The sequence below is a fragment of the Dama dama genome, chromosome 15 (assembly GCF_033118175.1).
Source record: "Dama dama isolate Ldn47 chromosome 15, ASM3311817v1, whole genome shotgun sequence".
Lineage (NCBI taxonomy): Eukaryota > Metazoa > Chordata > Mammalia > Artiodactyla > Cervidae > Dama > Dama dama.
The window spans coordinates 29,413,108-29,437,355 of NC_083695.1; the positions used below are offsets into that span (position 1 = coordinate 29,413,108).

At 44.2% G+C, this 24,248-nt stretch overlaps 1 protein-coding gene across 1 annotated transcript in view; it reads left to right on the plus strand.

The window, feature by feature from the left end:
- The first annotated feature begins 283 nt into the window (after window positions 1-283).
- Window positions 284-24,248, plus strand: part of LOC133070625 (core histone macro-H2A.2) — a 53,222-nt gene continuing 29,257 nt past the window's right edge. Inside the window, exons 1-2 of the mRNA XM_061163013.1 lie at window positions 284-351; window positions 23,441-23,672. Of these exons, the coding sequence (XP_061018996.1) occupies window positions 23,501-23,672 (172 nt within the window). The 5' untranslated portion in view covers window positions 284-351; window positions 23,441-23,500. The remainder of the gene's footprint in view (window positions 352-23,440; window positions 23,673-24,248) is intronic.

Here is a 24,248-nt window from a genome sequence, read left to right on the forward strand (position 1 = left end):
AGCGGAGGCCGCGCGGTTTCATCATTAATGCTCCTGAAGGACAATAGCTCATCAAGCCCCACCGAAAGCCCCGGACCCGTCGCGGAGCCTGGGCTGGCGGGGGATGAGGCTGAGCGACTCCTCCTAGAGGTGGTTATGTGGAGAAGGAGCAATCCCTTCTCCCTCCTCCTCCTCCCCCCGCTACTATCCGCGGCCCGGAGAACTGCCGCTTGCCGCCATTGACACGCACAGATAGAACCCAAAGAAAGGCAAAGAGTCCTGCCCGGCACCGGCGCCGCGCCGGCCGAACCTGCGCCCGGGGAGCGGCGCGCGGAGGGCACCGGGCGCCCGGAGCAGGCGCCGCAGCACCAGGTGAGCCCGCCATGGCGGTGGCATTATTGTTCAGGGGGCTTCGGGGTCTGGAAACAAAACGCGCCGCGGGGGCAGCGCAGGGGCCGGAGAAATCCCCCTGCCCCTCCCCGCTGCCCAGCCCCTGCGGGCACTCCCCGGAGAGCCGACCCTTCCCGCAAAAAAAAAAAAAAGAAAAAGAAAAATTAATAAATCAAGCTGCCCAACTTGCCTTCTCGGGAAATAAAGGGGGGGGTTGCTAAAGAAGCGGTAAAATTCCTGGGGCCGGCGAGGAGCCGGGGGGTGGGGGGCATCTTGGGCGATGAGGGAGGGAGGAGGGATGCGGGGTCCAGTCGCCGGCCCCGGGCGACGCTGGACCCGAGGGAGCGGAGGGCTCCTGGGGATGCGGAGTTGGGGCGCAGAGGGGGAAAAGGGAGGCGCCCGGCCGCAGAGGAGGGTTAGTCCGGGGGCGGTGGTCTGCGCAGGGGCCGAGAGAGCCCGGGCAGGGCCGCTCTGGGGGCCTCCAAGGGTGCCCAGGTCGGGCGCCGGCTGCTCCGGGCTGACAATGGAAGGGGCGCAGAGGCGCCGGGTGGAGGGAAGAGACCGGGGTCCGGGGGCGGGCCGCGCCAGAGAAGGTCAGGCCGGGGACGCGGGCCCCGGGAGCTAGGGTCGGGGGCTGCCGCGCGGTGAGCGGGGCGCCGCGGGCGGCTGCGAGCCCCGGGCCGGTGCGGAGGAGGGTTCGGGGCCGGGCACTCCCCTCCGGTTTCCTTTCCGGGGCGCCCGGTGCCGACGCGCGCTGCGCTTTCCCCGGGAAATGGCGGCCCCTCCGCCGCTCGCTTGGGCAGTCCCAGGTTCCCGCTTTGCGCGGGAAAATAATAATAATAATAATATTTAGGGTGAAAAGGAATAAAAGTAAAGTGTCTACGACTCAGGAAAGGGCTGCGCCGGGCGCCAGATGCGGAGCGAATCGCGCGCGGGGCGGGGACCAGCCCTGCCTCCCCGGGCGCCCAGCCCGCTCTCCAGGAGCACCCTAGTTCCAGCCTCGCCCGCCTCCAGAATTCCGCCCGCGGGTGTCCTTCCCCACCTTTCCTCCTGGGGGCGCCCTCCGCTCCTGCCCTCTTTGTTCCACACAACAACGGCCAGAAGGGCCCTGAGCCTCTGAAGGGCCAAACGCGGCTGCGGTTCAGTCGTTTCCAGACCCTGATTATTCCGGGCCTGAAATGGGCCGCCACGGACTTGAGTTAGGCCTGGTCACTGCTGGGTTTATTGGCACTGGCCCCAGGGTGGGCGAAGGGATAAAAGGGACGAGGATAGGCTGAGAAACCACAGCGCGGGTCCCTGTGTATTTTAAGGGGGAGCATCAGCGACCACAGCCCCGAGGCCCTGATGATAAACTAAGGGCAGTTTGGGTTTTCCAACAGCGCTAATGAACTAAAGTATTAGCCTTTCCAGCCTTTTTCCAGCCCAGGGGAATTCAAAACCTGGCCTAGGTCTAAGCCCCCTGAGACCTCAGGGACCCATTCCCCAATCGGTCCAGCACAGCAAACGACTTCCTCATTTTTTTTTCATTTGTTTTTGTGTCAAAATGCAATTGTACCCTCACTGGGCTGCACAGTTGCTATTGAAACGGTTCATTAGGTGAGAGAAAAAGAAACACATTAAGAGCGAACATGTGTCTTCTTTTGTGTTGTTTCTTATTTAGGAGCAGTTCCTTTGTGAAACACAAACCAAGTTACATGTGATTCTCAATGAGTTCACCTTTAGCTGAAAGCTCTCTCTTAACCCTTTGGAAAACTCTTCTTATTTTCAAATTAATGTTCAGAACACCAAGATTTGGAACTTCACTAGTCGATTTTTAGAATTGCTTTAGCTCAAGATTATCATATAAATAAATATAGGCACTGCTTGGAGGGAAGTTTCTCTTGCATCACGTAATTCACACCTTTAAAACCCTTATTTCCTGTATCCACAATTTCCTTTAAAAATATGCCCAGTTCTCACTCTGGTTTTTCCTACCCTTTCACAGTTCCTCCTCACCCAGATCCATTTACTGCCATGCTTTGGACATTATTAATGGTTTCCTCTATTTCAAAACCCTATAAAAGAATTTACCTTCTTGGATCCAGAATGTTCCAAAGACTGTGACCCTGCTCCCTCACCATTCCATCTTGTCTAGTTCCCAGGGGTTTTGAGGCGCCTTTGGTCTCCTGTTTCCCAGCGGGTGGGACACCCTGCTAGCTATTGTCTGAGATAACCAGGTCTGTTTTCACTGCTTCCTGCCAGCAAGGCTGGAGAGAAGCCTGTCTTAGACAACTTTAAATGAAAGATATCTGTAACTTGTTCAGGGAGGAGGTATGTGCAAAAAAAAAAAAATCAACCAACTTTCTTAGAATTTTTTTCATTCTCAAAGTTAGATGCTAACTTGGTAAATGCTTTTGAAAAGTGTGTATTGCCCAGAGGTGAACAGAAAACTTATGGTTAGAGAGCATTCAACAAGCATTTGTGAAGTACCAGTTATTAAACCCCACTGGATGGGGGAAGAATTCCAAATATGAGGAGATCCTAGACCCTGCTTTCAGGGCACTTATACCCCCAAACCTAGGAAATAAACTATATATGAAGGTAAAAGAAGGGGAAAGGAGATTAAGATTGGCAAATTAATGGGAAAATGGGTACGTTTATATTCTGCTGACAGGTATATAAATTGATATAGCCTATTTGGAGGGAAGTTTGGCAGTGTTAATAATGTGCACATTCTATGACCCAGCAATTCCATTTCTCAGTATATATCGTAGAGAAGCAGGCAGGCGTGTACACATATTATGTTATTCCCTTCCATGGCAGAGTTTTGGTAATTTTGAAATTGAAAAAAACCTAATGGCCAGCAGTAGAGAATGGCTGAATAAACTCTGTACATCTTCTTGGAAATTAGTAAACAGTTAAAAGAATGAAGTATACCTATATATACTGAGACAGAAAGGTCATTGAGACTTATTATTAATGGAAAAAGCAAATTGCAAAACAATATATACTGAATGGTACCACTTTCATAAAAACAAAATAAAACCATGAATTTGTATAGGTAAAAATGCATACATAAATGGATAGGAAAGGTGTAGAACGAGACACCCACTAAAAGACAAGAATTAAGGCATTGTGGAGGAGTTTAGTCATATTAATCATACCCATCCGTAACTGTTGTTATAATATTTGAAATTTTACAACTTGGATTAATTTGTATGTTGCTTGGATAGCTAAACACAATTAATTTCAAAGTGATTGATAATATGTAATAAAAGCCATAATTAAAATGCTACAACAATTTTTAAAGGAAGAAGAGAATTCTAAGCTGGAAGGGAGGGCTTGGGCAAGGCTTCATAGATAATGTAGCAGGATTGGAGGGAAAGAGGGAGAAGAAACAACGCAGGAGACAGACCTAATGCAGATGCCAGGCTCTAGCTAGCACCTCCTCTTTCTTCTGCGTGATGATGTACATTCCCTCACAGGCTGAATCCTGGCCTGTCCTGCCTGCCCAGGTTCAGGCTGGGGCGTGAACTAAATGAACAGGTCACACTTGCTTTCATCGCTATGATTCTAGGAATACCTTAAGTTAGATGTAGAAGGAAAAAATGAGGACATGAGTCCTAACAGTGGTATTGGCATTTTGAAAAGGAATGTAGGGGGGACTTCCCTGGCGGTCCAGTAGTTAAGACTTCGCCTTCCAACCCAGGGGGGTGTGGGTTCAATCCCTGGTCTGGGAGCTAAGATCGCACATGCCTCAGGGCAAAAAAATAAAAAATTAAAAAAAATAAAACAGAAGCAATATTGTAACAAATTCAATAAAGACTTTTAAAAAATGCCCCACATAAAAATAAATAAATAAATAAAAATGGAAAGGAATGTGGTAGAAAGGAGGATGGGGATTGGTTTTCCTCTGGATACTCCATGAGATATGAACTGGGAAGTAACTGGAGGGGAAAGTGTCTGAGAAGGTGATCCATTCCCTCTCCCCAAATATCACAAAAGGAACCGCAAAATAGTTTGAAAACAAATAGTTAAGGTTGGTTTCACTCTCTCATTGAAGGAATATTTTTTTGAATATCAGATGTGTAGATAATACTATGCAAGGTGCCAGTGGGGATGAAACACACAACAAAGAGTATGAGAAACAGCCCCAGACCAGGGTTCCAGAAGCGGGGGTGAGGGGACCTGGTCTGGTCTCACACAGACTGTGTAGCCATGGTCAAGTCGTTCAGTGACCACCACCCTTCATTTTATTGTGGCGAAAATTGGGGAGGGGGTCTAAATGACTGATCACTCAGGTCCTTTTCAGTCTTAGGTTATGATGTTGTGAGATCTTATGGGTCTAACATTGTGATGATTGTGAATTCCCAGGCAGATGGGAATATGAGGTTAGTACAGGTTGGGCCCAAGGTGCCTTGAGGGAAACAAAAGCATTCCCTGCAGAGCATGTGGCTTTTGGTGTTCTCCCAGGACTAACGTTTCTTTTCCACCCCTTCACATTGCCTCCTAAAAGCAATGAAAGAAGCAGAAAGACATCACTGAGTTTTAAGCCTCATGTTATACATACATCCAGCACTGTACTATTATAATAGTCGCTTTTGAATCCAAATGTTAGCCTGCATTCTATGAAAATAGTCTCTAAACCTTTCTTTTGTGGAAATAAGTCATAATAGCTAATGCCTTCCTGCCTGCCAGGTACTATTCCAAGCATTTTGTATGTATCGGTAAGTTTCATTCTTACAACAGCCCTAAAGACAGGTACTGTTGTTATACCCATCTTGCAGAAAAGAAAAGAGAGGTTAAAATGTGTCCAAGGTCACCGCACAACTGATGGGTGGTAGACTTAGGACTCCCACGCCAGCAGTCTCACTCCACCAACCACATCCTCATGTGTGCCTAGCGAGAACAGGAGGTACCAGCACTCCACTGATTCTCAGAGTATGTTCTTTTTAAAGTTTTTTAACGTTATTGTATGCAGATTTTCTTTTAAAACTCTTCTTTATGTCACTATTTTACCTGACTGTGTCAATAAAAGATAAAGAGCATCAGATTGAACCACATCACACTGTACTGTAAACTGTCTTTGTCACGAAGTATTAAATAAGATAAATTTGGTGGTTTCTCTGAAGCCCTTACTGTTCATTTATCCATCTCACCATCCATCATACTTTGCCCGATTTATTTGACTGGCATTGCCAATTTGGACTTGGAATGGAGTAAGTGATTCAAGTCAAAATTCCCCTGTTTGACAGAACATGTATGGAAACAGGCATAGGACCACCAGCCTCGTACAGGGATGTTTATTTCAGCTGATTCTGTGATGCCACAAGAATTAAGTACGGCAACGGTATAGTTTAGGTCAAAATTGCAACACATGGTCTGACCAGAGGTTTGAAGGTCATTTCTGGATATGAGAGGTAGTCCTGATGATATAGTTTCGATGCCTAAATGTGGTTATTTCCATGACAACAGGGTAAAAATCTAACAGAATGAAATCAAACTTTCCGGGAAAACCCAGGCCCTGTGTTCTGGCCTCGGCAATGGTTCATACACAGAACTGGGTAACTTGTATTTTTGCTGCCTTCGCTGCTCAACAAAACCGTAACAGTAAATAGTGGTAGTAGACTACAATAAGGTAAGTTCCAGTAGCTCATACCATATACAACATAAACTTTTAGATCAGACGATAATTCACTGGGTTCCCCACCAGAGTGCTGAACTTCCAAATCGACCGGTCTTCCAGAATTTCAGTAAGGTGGTCATCCACTCAAGCATTGCCCCCTGCTTCTAAACTGGATTTTCACCCCTGGCTATTCTTTAGTAAACAATATAGATCATTGTCTTGGGGTGGAAAAGAAACAAGCCATAAACTCAGTAAGGTTTTTCAGGTCTGCTTTTTCTTCTCTGTGGTTATCATGGGTGATGCAATAGTGACTTCAAAGAAAAGATCACCGGCATATGATTTAATTCTACCTGACTGTTCCATTTCTAGGAATAAAGTAACAGATGGGGGTGGGGGGTCAGAAGGAGTGACATTTTAAGCATCTTCCTAGAGTAGCAACAACTTTTAGGTCAGAAAGGACCTCGGAGGTCCGCTAGTGCCATTGTTCTCCAGTGGAATCCCCTGTATCCTCAGTTGCCCAGCAGTACTGAATGTCTGGAAGCCCTTGATGGGTCAGGCAGCACAAGGGGCTGCAGACCACTCACTGATGGACTGGTCCACTCACCCACCCCCAAAGGAGGCTACATCCCCTTCCCTCCCACTGAGCAGCTCATCTGGGTTCAAAGCTAGTCCCCCTGCAAGGGCAGGTCACTGTTACAATACACCTCACTATTAATTTGAAACTATTCAATTTTAAGGAAACAGGATAGTATGCCCACTGTTCTGATTTGTTAATTCTCAAAAGAGCAAAAAGACAAAACCAGGCTGGACCCAGTGAAGGGTTTTCTTTTATTATGTTTTCCGTGAGTAAATAGATTCAGGAAGGCAAACTGGTTCATTTTCTTCTGGGATGTGTTACTAACTCAGAATCAAAGAGAATTCATGGTATTTTTATTCATTCATGTATACTCATTTCTCATCTAATTAATACCATAGGTGGCCAAATATATTTATATTAGAAAGTAACAGAAGGCTAATAACAAGGAATCCAAAAAAAAAAAAATTCTTAACTCTGGTTCAATGAAGACAAAATGTTTTAAGAGTCACTAGAGATAATTGAGGAATATAAAATTTCTTATCCAGAGATTGTATAAAACTCGGGGCTTCCTGGTGGTCTGGTGGTTAAAACTTCGCCTTCCAATGCAGGGGGTGCAGGTTCCATCCCTGGTTAAGGAGCTAGGATCCCACATGCCTCATGACCAAAAAACCAGAAACAATGTTGTAACAGATTTTTGCTTTAAAAATGGTCCACATCAAAAAAAAAAAAATCTTAAAAAATAAAAAAGTCACCATGTACTACAGTAGCAGCAGATAACCTAAGTCCACTCCACATCGGCTCCATCCCACGCTCTGTTCTCCTTCCCTTCTAAAACGTCTCAGACAGCCGCATATCTTCTGCCTCTGAATTATAAAGAATGTGCTGGCAGTTGATTTTCCTGCCAGATTATTCCAGGACATGACTTGAAATGCTTTTTTAAACGGGACTGATTTGTAATCCAATAGTATAATTTAAATAAATTGGGTTAATGCTTGGTTCTAACTTTCGTGGTTGGTTAATTTAGTTAATTTGATCCGTGTCATCTTGATGAAATTGCATTTGATATAGCTCTGTACATTATAAATTGTTAATGCGCTTTAACATATATGACGATAAAATTATTGACTCTTCTCATTCACTTAAAGGTGGCCTTGGAAGAAAATGGTTTGGAAAGTATTACTTGTGCAATAATGATTTGCCCTTGGAGTTCATAAATGGAAGTGTAATAGAGCAAGTGATTTAGCCAGCACTACTGAAAATGGTTTTTACAGCTACAAAATAATACTAATAAACTACTATTATTTTAATACAGTACTTATGGTAACACACCGAAATATGTTAGAATTTTATCAAGTATGAGACTGGGATGTTTTTTTCCTACCCTTTAAAAACATTTCTACATACAGTTAATGTATTTACATTGAATTCCCTTATGTCCTACCTAATTTTATTTCATCTCATTGTATTCTCCCAAAGGATAGTTTTGAAATGACAAAGTAAAGATGCTTATTGCAGGATCTGCTTTGTTTTTTCATAAATATTTACAATAGAAACTATTCTGAAGCACAGTACGACAGATTAGGGAAATATCATGGGAACTGAAGATGAATAAATTGAATAAATTTCAGCAATTTTAAAACGAATCCATTAGGGGATGACACTATGAATTTCATGTTTATAAACATTACAGAAGTTTGTTTTTAAATTTATTTCTGTCTTTCAAAAGCGAGAAGACCTTTTAGTTCTAGATTTAAAATAATGTATGGACAAAAACCACTACAATATTGTAAAGTAATTAGCCTCCAACTAATAAAAGTAAATGGAAAAAAAAATAATGTATGTATAAAAGTATTTTGATTTATATACTTCTGAAGGGAATGACCTCAAAAGAGTATTTAAAATAAACTATCTTGACAGTCTAGATCCTTCGTCAAAGTGGCTCATCAGCCCAATCAGACTACACCTGTAACACACTGGCCTGTAATTATTGCTGCCAATCTCAAGTGCTGACTGCTGTCTCTTTTTTATTTATTTATTTATTTTTTTGCTGTCTCTTTTTAAAAGACGGTTTGCTGAAGCTAAGGGAAAAAAAAGTTGTCATTTAAATCAGAATTGCTGGCGGCTGCTAACAGGCCATCTTGCCAGTTGGCTACTTTGTCTTGTTCCTCATCAGTTTGTATATAACAAAAACTTCAAGAAGTTGGGGCATAAAACTTAGTTTACTCTCGATCGGCTATTTATGCTTGAGAAAGAACTTATTTAAATTAAAGGAAGATACTGGTCTAAAAAGAGCTTCCCTGGTAGCTCAGCTGGTAAAAAAAAATCCCCCTGCAATGCGGGAGACCTGAATTCCATCCCTGGGTTGGGAAGATCCCCTGTAGGAGGGCATGGCAACCCACTCCAGTATTCTTGCCTGGAGAATCCCATGGACAGAGTGTTGCAAAGAGTCGGACACAACTGAGTGAATAAGCACACAGCACATACATTGTTCTAAAGAAACCAGATTATTTTATCTTTTCATGAAGGCAGTCAGTGTATTAAGTAAAGTTTGCTCTTTCTCACCAAGAGCAATTCACTCAATAAGGGCAAATGCTTGCTTAGGATGTTTTCTTTCCTTCCACTCCTCCCATCTGGGATTACAGTATAGTTTTAAATATTGTTTATAGGAATTCCATATGCTATAATTATGCAAATACAGACACACTGAATCTGATTCTACTAGTGAGTCTTATAATCTTTCTTTTTGATGTGGACCATTTTTAAAATCTTTACTGAATTTACTGGGCTTCCCAGGTGGCCCTAGTGATAAAGAACCTACCTGCCTGTGCAGGAGACATAAGAGACACGGGTTCGATCCCTGGGTTGGGAAGATCCCCTGGAGGAGGGCATGGCAACCCACTCCAGTATTCTTGCCTAGAGCATGCCATGGACAGAGGAGCCTGGTGGACTACAGTCCATGGGGTCAAAAGAGTTGAACGTGACTGAAGTGACTTAACACACTGAATTTATTACAGTATTGCTTCTGTTTTATGTTTTGAGGTTTTGGCCGAGAGGCATGTGGGATCTGAGCTCCCTGACCAGGGATCAAACCCAAGCCCCTTGCGACAGAAAGCAAAGTCTTAACCACTGGACTACTAGGGAAGTCCGAGTCTCCTACAATGTCTTGATAAGAAATTTTATATTCCTCAATTGTCTCAGGGCCAGTTAGTTTCCACTGACTCACCTGGTGATGAAAGTAAATCTGAATTTTTCAATATGCCATTCTTATTCAATCACAAAACTCTTGAGCCTTTCCTCTTTACTGGTATACTCATTTCTAGGCTAATTCCCAAGTGATGTTTGTTAAGATGTTAAATTAAAATGACACTTTTGATTTCCGGTCCTAAGTGATGAACTCTGAGCACCTGAGCTTTCCTAGAGCACATGCGCTTTTCCTCTGGAGCCCACAGAAATAATGGTAAAAGACGTACAAAGAAAATAAGCCCTTCACAGCCAAGCAGTGGAGGCTGGTGATGGTCATCAGCAAACGGGAGGGAGATTTCAGCAAGTTTCTTTCTGTGACTGAAAGCACATAGAAACGTGGATGACATCACAGAAAGAGCCACAGCTAAGAATAAAAGCAGGAGGGACCTGCCCTGAAGTTGGGCAGGGTGAAAAATGGAAAGTCATTGAAGGTCTGTCTCCAGAACAGTTAGGTGAATGGGTCTCTCTCCCTCCTCTACTTCTAATAGGGCTTCTGTCAACCTGGCATTTATCCTCCAAACTGACGATCTGAGGTTTCTTCTCTAAAGAAACTGAACAACTACAGAGCAGGTCTAGAATCTGGAGGATGGGTATGGCTCTACCAAGTAAAACTCTCATTCTGGCATTTGAGGGCTCTCAGTTCCTAACCAGGCACCCTAAGATGATGCCTGCTAATTGGCATGCCCCATGCATGTACCCTGAGTTACCAAACAGGAACAATGCCTACCAAACAGTAGTGTGGAAAGCTTTTCTGTCTGCTTGTAGTAAGCCTCCGTGCCCTCTGTGTCTTTCATTCTTAAATATGAATGCATGCCCAAAGATCACCAGACATGGTTGGAAAGCCAACATGAAAAAGAAATAAATGGGACAACTGAGTCGATAACCTCAGATATGCGGATGACACCACACTTATGGCAGAAAGTGAAGAGGAACTAAAGAATCTCTTGATGAAAGTGAAAGAGGAGAGTGAAAAAGTTGGCTTTAAAGCTCAACATTCAGAAAACTAAGATCATGGCATCTGGTCCCATCACTTCATGGGAAATAGATGGGGAAACAATGGAAACAGTGTCAGACTTTTTTTTGGGGGTGGGCTCCAAAATCACTGCAGATGGTGACTGCAGCTATGAAATTAAAAGACGCTTACTCCTTGGAAGGAAAGTTATGACCAACCTAGACAGCGTGTTAAAAAACAGAGACATTACTTTGCCAACAAAGTTCCATCTAGTCAAGGCTATGGTTTTTCCACTAGTCATATATGGATATGAGAGTTGGACTATAAAGAAGGCTGAGCACCGAAGAATTGATTCTTTTGAACTGTGGTATTGGAGAAGACTTGAGAGTCCCTTGGACTGCAAGGAGATCCAATCGGTCCATCCTAAAGGAGATCAGTCCTGGGTGTTCATTGGAAGGACTGATGCTGAAGCTGAAACTGCAGTTGCAAAGAACAACTGAACCGAGTCGATAAAATAATTTAGAGAAAGAAGATGATGTAAACACACCCCATAGTTTCAGAGAGATTGGAAGACATGGTGCATTCATTAAAAAAAAAAAAAAACAAGATGCTATGAAAAAGGAACAATCAAAGAACAAGAAAGAACGCTCGGAAATTAGCAATATGACTACCAAAATTAGAAATTAAAAAGATGGGACTTCCCTGGCAGCCCAGTGGTTAGGACTCCACACTTCCTGCAGAGGACATGGGTTCAATCCCTGGAGGGAACTAAGATCCTGCATGGGAAGAAAAGGAGTGGGGAGAGAAATTTAAAAGACCGAGAATCAGAAGGAAAAGGCTGAGACTTGGGGGAGCAATCTAGGAGATCCAAGACCTGGTTTACCGACATCCCATTAAGAGACAAGTAAAGGGAGAAGTGGGAGAAATGAAAGAGATGGGGGAAATAAGCAAATACATAACAGGAAAAATTCCAAGAGTTTTGAAAAATTTTCACATTGGACAGGCTTATCATCAAGTGCTGACACCTAGACACATCCTTGTAAAATTTTAGAACATGCAGAGAAAATTTAAAAGCTTGGGGGATTGGAGTCTACCAAACTTCTCTGTAAAACTGAATGCCAGAAATGATGACTCAATGGCTTCAAAACGTTGAAGCAAAATGACTTTGATGCTAGAAACTCCACCAAATAATAGTCCAAAGATCATAAGGACAATTTCATTTGTGTAAGAAAAAGTTTACCTCTTAGCACTGTCTCTGAACAGCAACATGAGGCAGATAAAAGGAAAACAAGGGAGAAAGCCAGTAAGGAGGAAGTCATGGCATCCAGGATGAGCTGGGGAGACAGCCCCAGGATGACCACTGGGTAAAACAACCACTCCACACTGGAGCCCAGGGCAGAGGGCTCCAGGAACAATGTCTCTGGGGGGAAAGTGCCCCCTGCAAACAACAGTGTGACCTAAAAGCTGGGTGACGCCCCAACCAGGGATCAAACCCAAACCCCCTGCAGTGAAGGCTTCCCCAAGGGCTCAGCAGTAAAGAATCCATCTGCAATGCAGGGGATGCAGGTTCAATCCCTGGGTCTGGAAGATCCCCTGGAGGAGGAAATGGCAACCCACTCCAGTATGCTTGCCTGGAAAATCTCATGGACAGAGGAGCCTGGTGGGCCACAGTCCGTAGGATCACAGTCAGACACAACTGAGCCATAGAGCACTAGTCAGTTGCAGTGAAAGCCCAGAGTCCTAACCACTCGGCCACCGGGGAACTCCCAAGGCACGTTTCTTTTCTGTCAACAAGAGCAAGATAAGTACCGTCAACCCTCATCATTCATGGATTCCATATGTATAACTCGCCCACTCACTAAAATTTATTGGTAACCCAAAAATCAATACTTGTGGCACTTTTGCAGTCATTCAAAGACATGCACAGAGCAGAAAAGGCTGACCTGTCCACTGCACACCTTCCCAGCTGAGATCAAACAAGGCCACACTCTGCCTTCTTCTTTCATCTTCCACCTTGTACACGAGTCTTCATCGTGGTCTATTTAGTGCCATGTTTTTCACTTTTGTGCTTTCTGTTAGTAACCTCACTGCTCAAAATACCCCCAAGTGTAGTCTTGAAGTGATGTCTAGTGTTCCTAAGGGCAGGGAGGCTGAGATGTGCCTTATGTAGAAAATATGTGTGTTAGATAAGCTCTGTTCAAGCAAGAGTTATTGATGCTGGCCATTTCAGTGTTAGTGAATCAACAATTCATATTACATAAGGTGTCTTTGAACAGAAACATACATCAGACAAGGTTGTGTGTTGATCCGTTGATGAAAATGTTGTGATCAGAGGCTCACAGCAACCCAACCCCGTTTCCCCAGAACAGTTGTTCACCACTCACTAATGCAGTGTCTTACCTACTTTATAGAACACGTTATAGCACATGGAACTCTGCTCAATGTTATCTGGCAGCCTGGATGGGAGGGGAGTTTGGGGGAGGATGGGGACATGTGTATGTATGGCTGAGTCCCTTTGCAGTCCACCTGAAACAATCACAACATTGTTAACTGGCTATACTCAGTATAAAATAAAGTTTGTTTGTTTGTTTTTTAAAGAACTACTGCACATAACAAGGATCAACTGTAATTACACAAATACCTCATTTTATTGTGCTTCACGAATATTGCAGTTTTTTACAAATTAAAAATTTATGGCAACCCTGCCTTGAACAAGTCTACCGGAGCCATTTTTCCAACAGGATTGACTCACTTAGTGTCTCTGTATCACTTTTGGTAATTCTCACAGTATTTCCAACGTTTTCATGATTATTATTTTTGTTATGGTGATTTGTGATCAGTGATCTTACTGATGTTACTGTTGTAGCTGTTTTGGCATCTTTTTAGCAGTAAAGTATTTTTTAATTAAGGTATGTACTTTTTTTTAGACATACTGCAGTGCTGTGTGCTTGGTCACTCAGTTGGGTCTGACTCTTTGTGACCCCATGGACTGTAGCCCGCCAGGCTCTTCTGTCCATGGGGATTCTCCAGGCAAGAATTTTGGAATGGGTTGCCCTGCCTTCCTCCAGGGGATCTTCCCAACCCGGGGATCGAACCCAGGTCTCCCACATTGAAGGCAGATGATTTTTCACTGTCTGAGCCAACAGGGACGCCCAAGACATACTGCTATTGCATGCTTAACAGACCACAGTGAAGGGAAAACATAACTTTTATATGTGCTGGGAAGCCAAAAAATCCGTGTGACTCACTTTATGGGGTTATTCTGGAGCTACACCTAAAGGAGATCAGTCCCGGTTGTTCATTGGAAGGACTGATGCTGAAGCTGAAACTCCAATACTTTGGCCACCTCATGCGAAGAGTTGACTCATTGGAAAAGACCCTGATGCTGGGAGGGATTGGGGGCAGGAGGAGAAGGGGACAACAGAGGATGAGATGGCTGGATGGCATCACCAACTCGATGGACATGAGTTTGAGTAAACTCCGGGAGTTGGTGATGGACAGGGAGGTCTGGCGTGCTGCGATTCATGGGGTCGAAAAGAGTCGGACACGACTGAGCGACTGAACTGAACTGAACTGAACTGAACACCTACAATATCTCTGAGGTATGCCCGTAGTAACTTGGGTGGGTGTATGGAGTGTCCTAGCGTTGGACCACAGAGAAGGAAGTGTGATGCTGGCATCCCACTCAGGTCTGACGGAAATGATATTTACAAAGCCTTCATCATGTAAATGCTGTTCATTGGCATTTATTTTTAAAATTTCACCTAGGGACAAAATTGTGATTACAGAACAAAATAGAAATGTAATTCAGAATAGTGGAAAATACAGAAGAGAGAGGTAGAAATAGGAAAGTAAAGTCGGGAGGTGAGGGCCAAGGAAAGATTGGGGGCCCCACATCCTCATTTTACATTGGGAAGGCTTAGGAATTAGTACCTAAACTTGTGTGTGTGAAAGTTGCTCAGTCATGTTCAACTCTTTGAGACCCCATGGATTATACAGTCCATGGAATTCTCCAGGCCAGAATACTGGAGTGGGTAGCCTTTCCCTTCCCCAGGGGATCTTCCCAACCCAGGGATCAAACCCAGGTCTCCCACACTGCAGGTAGATTGTTTACCAGCTGAGCCACAAGGGAAGCCCAGCAATACTGGAGTGGGTACCCTATTCCTTCTCCAGTGGATCTTCCAACACAGGAATCGAACTGGAGTCTCCTGCATTGCAGGCAGATTCTTTACCATCTGAGTTGTCAGAGAAGCCCTAAAGTTGATGGAGTCAGAAACGGGGATTGAAACATATTATTTAAAGTTTTCAGTGCAATCAGTGGTGGAAATAAAATTATAAACTTCTTTACCTTTTCGATTTATTTTTTTGTTGTGTGCAAGTATTATAGATTTAAAGATAAATTCAAAATTTTAAATAACTTCTTTAACTTTCTTGTTTTCCCTGCTTTAGGGAGACCCTGAGCAAGTCCTAATTATATGTTTCAGCTTATATAAGCTCACAGAGAATTTAGGGTCTCTGCCATTTTTTCACAGAGCCCAGAAAAGCCTTCCATTCCATTTATTAAGTGGTTCCATCTCAACAACTAATAAGTATTTCTGTCCTAACAATTTAGTCGGAGAAGGCAATGGCAACCCACTCCAGTACTCTTGCCTGGAAAACCCCATGGACGAAGGAACCTGGTAGGCTGCAGTCCATGGGATCGCTAAGAGTCAGACACGACTGAGTGACTTCATTTTCACTTTTCACTTTCATGCATTGGAGAAGGAAATGGCAACCCACTCTAGTGTTCTTGCCTGGAGAATCCCAGGGACGGGGGAGCCTGGTGGGCTGCCGTCTATGGGGTCGCACAGAGTCAGACACGACTGAAGCAACTTAGCAGCAGCAGCAATTTAGTAGCCATTTGAAAAACTAGTAACACATGAATTAGAAGAACAATTGCATCCCATTCTTAAATAACCAGGGATGAGTTAGAAAGAGGGGGTGTACACCTGTTGGACACTACATGATTTCTCACACCTTGGAATCAGATTGAACACCCCATTCTCATTCACATTCATTTTCACCCCACACTTGCTTATAATCACAACAGCCAATAACTCACCTTTGCAAAGATACAGAATCACCAAAAGGAAGATAGTACAATCTACCCTGAAGCACTGGTGGAACTACAATAAGCTGGTAGTTGTGGAGTCAACCAGAGTTTGACTATCACCGTAGTCCGCTTGAAAGCTGAGACATTCGCTGTTTTGTCCCAGGATCCCTTGGCACACAGTTTGAGAACCATGGCTCTAGCATCTTTAGAACTTTATTATCATCTGTCATGCAACTTCATTGGAAAATATTTGAGGCCAAAGGCCATGTATATTTTACAATATCTAATGTAGTTTCTTGTTCAATAATAAGTGCTCCATAAATACTTTCATTGAATCGATGATCTCATAGATTGTAAGATGCATGCTGACTTCTAGAGATTAAAAAAAAAATTTTAAGTGCATCATAAAATCAGTGAAATACAATAGCTATTCAAATAGGCTGGTGTGAGTTTATTGCCCACGTCTGAGTCAGTGCTGCAATTTAATATTTATCCTTGTGATACCTGTAAAGTCTAACCCATCGGTGTTCTTATGGACTTAAAACACAAACATAAAAATAAATCCTAAAACAACAGAATCTGATATGCCCTCGTCCCCAGCACAAACAAAACCAGTGGTGTCCTCCCAACCGCTGTGCTCCCAGAGGTGAAAGGCAGTGAGCAGGCAACACTCATGTTCCCTGCCTCTTCCATGAGTTTTATATTCCTCCCCTCCCTCAACTTAACATGCTTACAACTCTTCTATTCACTTTGCAAGTCATTATGAGACTTTATACAGTAGTCGTACCCTAGTCTTTCAGATGTGGAAGGAAGATATGATGCGGATCTGGCTTGTACCTGATCTGCTTTCCCATTCCTCTCTCGTCCCCCGCATAGTGTGTATAAGCACTGGAAGAGCTTCGTCCAGCCGTCTTCCTCCTTCAGTCCTATAAACAAACATCACACTGTAGTCCTTAAGCTCTGCCTAGATCTCATAGACAGAATGCCTGATGAACTATGGATGGAGGTTCGTGACACTGTACAGGAGACAGGGATCAAGACCATCCCCATGGAAAAGAAATGCAAAATGGTTGTCTGAGGAGGCCTTACAAATAGCTGTGAAAAGATGAGAAGTGAAAAGCAAAGGAGAAAAGGGAAGATATACCCATTTGAATGCAGAGTTCCAAAGAATAGCCAGGAGAGATAAGAAAGACTTCCTCAGCGATCAATGCAAAGAAATAGAGGAAAACAACAGAATGGGAAAGACTAGAGATCTCTTCAAGAAAATTAGAGATACCAAGGGAACATTCCATGCAAAGATGGGTTCAATAAAGGACAGAAATGGTATGGACCTAACAGAAGCAGAAGATATTAAGAAGAGGTGGCAAGAATACACAGAAGAACTGTACAAAAAAGATCTTCACAACCCAGATAATCACGGTGGTGTGATCAGTCACCTAGAGCCAGACATCCTGGAATGTGAAGTCAAGTGGGCCTTATAAAGCATCACTATGAACAAAGCTAGTGGATATGATGGAATTCCAGTTGAGCTATTTCAGATCTTGAAAGATGGTGCTGTGAAGGTGTTGCACTCAATATGCCAGCAAATTTGGAAAACTCAGCAGTGGCCACAGGACTGGAAAAGGTCAGTTTTCATTCCAATTCCAAAGAAAGGCAATCCCAAAGAATGCTCAAACTACCGCACAATTGCACTCATCTCACACACTAATAAAGTAATGCTCAAAATTCTCCAAGCCAGGCTTCAGCAATACGTGAACCGTGAACTTCCAGATGTTCAAGCTGGTTTTAGAAAAGGCAGAGGAACCAGAGCTCAAATTGCCAACATCCTCTGGATCATCAAAAAAGCAAGAGAGTTCCAGAAAAAAATGTCTATTTCTGCTTTATTGACTATGCCAAAGCCTTTGATGGTGTGGATCACAATAAACTGTGGAAAATTCTGAAAGAGATGGGAATACCAGACCACCTGACCTGCCTCTTGAGAAATCTGTATGCAGGTCAGGAAGCAACAGTCAGAACTAGACATGGAACAACAGACTGGTTCCAATAGGAAAAGGAGTATATCAAGGCTGTATATTGTCACCCTGCTTGTTTAACTTATATTCAGAGTTCATCATGAGAAATGCTGGACTGGAATAAGCACAAGCTGGAATCAAGGTTGCCGGGAGAAATATCAATAACCTCAGATATGCAGATGACACCACCCTTATGGCAGAAAGTGAAAAGGAACTAAAAAGCCTCTTGATGAAAGTGAAAGAGGAGAGTGGAAAAGTTGGGTTAAAGCTCAACATTCAGAAAACTAAGATCATGGCATCCAGTCCCTTCACTTCATGGGAAATAGATGGGGAAACAGTGGCTGACTTTATTTTTCTGGGCTCCAAAATCACTGCAGATGGTGATTGCAGCCATGAAATTAAAAGACGCTTACTCCTTGGAAGGAAAGTTATGACCAACCTAGATAGCATATTAAAAAGCAGAGACATTACATTGCCAACAAAGGTCCATCTAGTCAAGGCTATAGTTTTTCCAGTGGTCATGTATAGATGTGAGAGTTGGACTGTGAAGAAAGTTGAGTGCCGAAAAATTGACGCTTTTGAACTGTGGTGTTGGAGAAGACTTGAGAGTCCCTTGACTGCAAGGAGATCCAGCCAGTCCATCCTAAAGGAGATCAGTCCTGGGTGTTCATTGGAAGGACTGATGCTGAAGCTGAAACTCCAGTACTTTGGCCACCTCATGCGAAGAGTTGACTCATTGGAAAAGACCCTGATGCTGGGAGGGATTGGGGGCAGGAGGAGAAGGGGATGACAGAGGATGAGATGGATGGTGGCATCACCAACTCGGTGGACATGAGTCTGAGTAAACTCCGGGAGTTGGTGATGGACAGGGAGGCCTGGCGTGCTGCGATTCATGGGGTCGCAATGAGTCAGACACGACGGAGCGACTGAAATGAACTGAATTAGAACTTGTTTTCAAGGAGAAGGTAAGTAAATGTAAACATTTAATTATCAGTCTAGTGAAACAAGTTTCCCATTGCTGTAGTTCTTTTCTCTTTCCAGGAGTGGCCCTCCACAGAGATTCATATTCACAAGAGTAAGGAAACCTGTGTTCAAGTTTTTTAACTCCTGTATTACCAAGCCTGCATAGAGTCTAGGGTGGTCTGGAAAAGAAGGAAGTTAAAGGTTATCTTTTCTCACCACTCCAGGTAGAGTCCAGTGCAGGCTGGGGGACAGGGGGGATTTGGAAAGTAGGGTCTTCTCTCAAGTGGGCTGAGGAGGTTCTACCCTTCCTTCCATTTATGGGTCCCGGCAGGTGTGACCTATTAGCTCCCATGAGCCTACTGTCTGCTTCCCGAAGGATTCCTGGACGCCGTCTGATTCTTTCAACGTGCAGGGGCCTCCCAGCCCTCGAGGCCAGGAGTTAGGCACCTGGCTGCCAGCACAATGCAACTGGAGGGAGACCCCTTCCAGGGCCCGAGAGTGAGCTGTCATCTAACACTTGGAAATGAATTGTCCAAGGAGACACACACACTGACAAAACAAAAGACTTCACTGGCAAGGGGGTGGAGAACACAGTGTAAGGGAACCCAGGAGGGCTGCTCTGCACATGGCTCGCTGTCTCAGGGTTTTTGGTGGTGGGGGGTTAGTTTTTGGGTTGACTCTGGCCAGGCATCTTGCTTGTGCTCATACTTGGTCTGATCAGGGTTCTTTCTAGTGGGGCGGGCATCTCTCAGCCAAGATGGGTTCCAGCGTGAGGGTTTCTGGGAGGTTGGCAGAATATATCTCCCTCCTGATCAGGACCTCCTGTAGTGGGACTCGTAGTTCATGCAAATGGTTATTATTGTGCCTGGCCACAGCGAGTGGTTTTGGTCACTAGTTCCCTATCAAAAAGACAGGGCCTCAGACACAAAGATTCTCCAGTCCTAATAAAGCATGTGCAACAGTCAGCCTCACATTTAGACTTCAAATAGCGCTGCATCCCTAGCTCTAAGGCCCTTTTGTTGTTCAGTGTCCTCTTTTGCGACCCCATGGCTACATGGACTGTAGCCACCAGGCTTCTCGGTCCATGAGGTTCTTCAGGCAAGAATACTGGAGTGGGTTGCCATATCTGGAAGTCAAAGGAAGAAATACCCGATACAATGTTTGGGGTGATCCCTACATTTTATAGTGTTCAGCTTGTACGTTACTTCATTTGATCTAACCCTTGTTTTCCTTTTTGGCTATTTTATCTTCATGAATGTGTTAGGCATCAATTCCCTAAAGTCCCCTATTTCTCTTCTACTGCCAGTCCTCATTTCCAACTTATATGGCAATTTGTGACTCCACTTGGCTAATTCTGGGAGAGTCCCTGGGTGGCTTTATCCTGCACACATAGTCATTCCCTGTCTGTTTCCATTTGAGAAAATGTCCTGGGGGTGGGGGATGAAGGGGTCCTGCCCTTGTGGTGTTTGTGCTTCATGGGTTTTGCTCTCTGTCAGAGAGATCATGACCATCCAGCACATCTACTGTAGCCATAGAGTATATCCATCCTGCGATGGGCTTTTCAGGTGGTTTCCTTGGCAACCAGACCTACTAATCCTCCCCCTCCCCCAACTTACCAGTAACTGGAAAAAGCACATAATTGGTTTAGTGGAGTTACAAACACTAACACATCTTTATGCACCTGCACAGACTTTTAACTCTTTAGAACTCATTTCTTAAAGAGACTAAGCTTCTTTTCCAGAGCCACTGGAAAGTGCATTTCCAAAGATTGGAATGTTTTAAGATCAGAGGGACCTTCAGGATCAGTCAGTCACCTCCCTGTTTTACAGAGGAGGCCCACATGAATGACACATAGAGCTCCCATAGCTGGTCATGAAGAAGTGGGACCACACCCAGGGACTCCTGCCTGGTCCCCGGCTCTTTCCACTACACCAGGGGCCACCCCCATTCTGAATGTCACAAAGCTGTCCCTGAGAACAGCAACTGTTTAATATTATTTGGAGTGTTCCCTGTCCCCCAGGACAGTGCTGACCAGTAGGTGCTTCATACACTTACTAATGCCTGGCCTAAGTTTCTTTAATATGAATTGATGGTCATAATCCTGATATGCAGCTACTTGCTCCATCACAGGGAGGACAGCTGTAAGTGGATTTGTGAGAGTTTGCAGCAAATGCACAGAAATGTGGAAGTTCTAAAAACATTGATGCTGTCTTATCCTTGCACCTTCCTGGGAAAGAGATAATGTTCTTAGGCTATTTGCTAATCTTTCTCGTACTTAACTTTGATGAATACCTACATTTCTCGGTGGCAAAATGGCACATAAAATAGGAGTGCAGTAAGTACGTAAGAACATATGAAAAGAATGTATGTAAAGTATGTAATGAAAAATGCCTCTAACTTACATCATTTACCTCTGAGATAAGAGGGTGCTGAGAATGGGGTTTGTTGCTAATTCCATGGTTTTTATATAAAAACCCTCAGTCATACAGAGTAATCAGATACTTTAGAAAATTGAGCTCCATGTTCAGTCTTCCGTCTGGATTAAATAAATACCAGTTCTGTGTCTTTCATATTAGCCATGAGTTTATTTATCTAGCACTTTCCTTTTTTTTTTGTTTGTTTGTTTTTTGTTTTTTATTTATCTAGCACTTTCTTCTATCCTTGTTTTTTTCTTTCATTGACATCTTGGTTGTTGGCAAACCGACCGAGCCAAAATTTGTGTTGCCCCAACAGGTAGAACCAATTTTAATTTATTTTTGACCTTCTCATTATCCATCCCCAAAGAAAGGGGCCACTGGTTGCCCTTGGGCCAGAGAGGTTTGATTAACATTTTTCCTAGAAAACTTTCGTTTCCTTTTCTTTGGTCCTTCTTTTTTGTAATTTGCCTTTACTTATTCTAGCTTATATTCCTTTTTTTGGTTATAATACTCTCTCCACCAACAGGTTAAGCTGTATTACAATTCTCTGAATTAGTTTTAGCCTTACAAAGACTTCTTCAGAAGTATACAATTATTTTTCATCTTTGCACTAAAGATAGCTTCCTGAAATAACAGTGAATCATATACATATCTCTCCATGCATTGTACCGGAGTCACCTCTTTGTGCTGATTCTGAAGTTCCTCCCCCAATCACCCTGGGTTCCCCATTCCAAAGAGCAGGAGTCTGAGTTGCGCTATGGTTTTTCATTTGCTGTGTTACTCTGGATTAGCATATTCAATAAAACGGTCGAACAATGATTCTGGCCCGAGGCCCGGCCTCTTCTGGCATGTTTCTGTTTGCAAGGATACTACATTACTAGAGAATTTAGAAAAGTGTTTCCATCTAAAAGGTGCACATCAGCTCTGAGTTGTGGGTCAAAGCTAACCATTATGATAGGCATGGCCATATTAACTTTGTACTATTTATTAACAAGAGGCAGAAGCAAATCAGGGCAAAGAGGAACCATATTGGTTTGCTTGTTGCTGCTGTAACAAGTTGTCCCCCAAATTTAGTGGCTTTGAACAATACAAATTTATTCTATTACAGTTCTAGAAGTCAGAAGTCCAAAATCATTTTCTTTTTTAAACTTATTTAATTTTATTATTTCTTTGCTACGGTGGGGCTTCGTTGCTGCACATGGGCTTTCTCTAGTTGCGGTGAGCAGGGGCTGCTCTGTAGCTTGGGTGAGCTGGCTTCTCTGCGGTGGCCTGTCAGGTTTCAGAGCACTCGTTCTAGGAACGTGGGCTCAGTAGTTGTGGCGCATGGGCTTCGCTGCTCCTCTGCATGTGGTATCTTCTCGGACCAGGGAGCGAACCTATAGCCCCTGCATTGACAGACATACTCTTATCCAGTGGACCACCAGGGGAGTCCCAAAATCATTTCCAGTGAGTAAAATGAGGGTGTCAGCAGGGCTGGTTCTTTGGGATGCTCTGAGGGGAGAATCCATCTCCTGCTGTCATCCTGTCACTCCTCTCATCTCCCTCCCTTCTTAGAAAGACCCTTGCAATTACATTAGACCCACCCAGATAATCCAGGATAACCTCTCCCACTTAATCACATCTCCAGAGGGTCTTTGGCCATATGAGTGAGTGATAGTCGCTCAGTTGTGTCCGCCTCTTTGCGACCCCATGGACTGTAACCCGCTAGGCTCCTCTGTCCATGGGATTCTCCAGGCAAGAATACTGGAGTGGGTTGCCGTTTCCTTCTACAGGGGATCTTCCCAACCCAGGGATAGAACACGCGTCTCCTACGTTGCAGGCAGATTCTTTACCATCTGAGCCACCAGTGAAGCCTACTATGAAAAGACATTTCTGAGTATAAAGACAGAGCCACTTAAAAAGTATCAGCAGATACATGCCTGATAGCCAATTCACAGTTTCTGGAGATGAAGTGGATTTCGTTGGAGACTGACCACAGGACCACCGGGTGTCCCTCTCCTGAGTTTCTGTGGCCTCTCCTGCGGAGGCTGGGCTGGCTGGGTGGGATGGGGAGTTGTTTGTGGGTGGGCGTGCGGACACCCAGCTCCCATCTGCAGCACCCTGCAGTGGCGGCCAGGACTCAGCTACCTCCCCGGGGCTCTCAGGTGGGTCGCAGGTGCCCTGGGGCCACACCAGTCGCCCTTCCTCACCCTGCCATCTCTCCTTTCCAGCATCGAGTCAGTGCCCGGAGGCCACCTTGTAAAGCAAGCTGAGAGGGAAACTAAGGCAAGATGTCGGGCCGGAGCGGGAAGAAGAAAATGTCGAAGCTCTCGCGTTCAGCCAGGGCCGGGGTCATCTTCCCGGTGGGCAGGCTGATGCGGTACCTGAAGAAAGGGACGTTCAAGTACCGGATCAGCGTGGGTGCTCCCGTCTACATGGCCGCAGTCATCGAGTACCTGGCAGGTAATGTGAACACGCTGGGCAGGTAACCCTCCCCCCGACCCCTACACCCAGGCTGGGCAGGGGAGCCTTCATTCATCCTGTGGCTGTCTCAGGGTGGCTGTGGGCAGTATTGGGGTTTGGCTTGCCTCATTGACTAAAACTGACTCCTGCAGGCTTTACGGAAAAGGACAGAGAATCCACATGAAGGGAAGAGAAACAAAGGGACTTTTCTAGGCCACCCCAAGAGAGGTGTGTCTTGCTGTACACAAATGTAATACGTAAATTTCTGGGTTCCCACAGAAGACAAACTACAGGGAAGATAGGGGGTTGCTATTCATTTTGCAGGCGAGTTTTTCACTTTTACTTCAGGGTCCTCACTAAATGTCAGTTCTCCTGCTGTACTGAACTCAATGTCCAAAAATAATGGACTCAATGTCCATAAGTAATGCTGACCCCAGCATTGAAAGCATCTTCAGTTGGTTCTATAAAGCCAACAATATTTTAATTTTACTCTCCATTACAGAGGTAGTCCTCTGTCTACAGATATATTGGAAATAGTTTCCCATGTTGGTTGCTAAAATTATTATTATTTTTTTT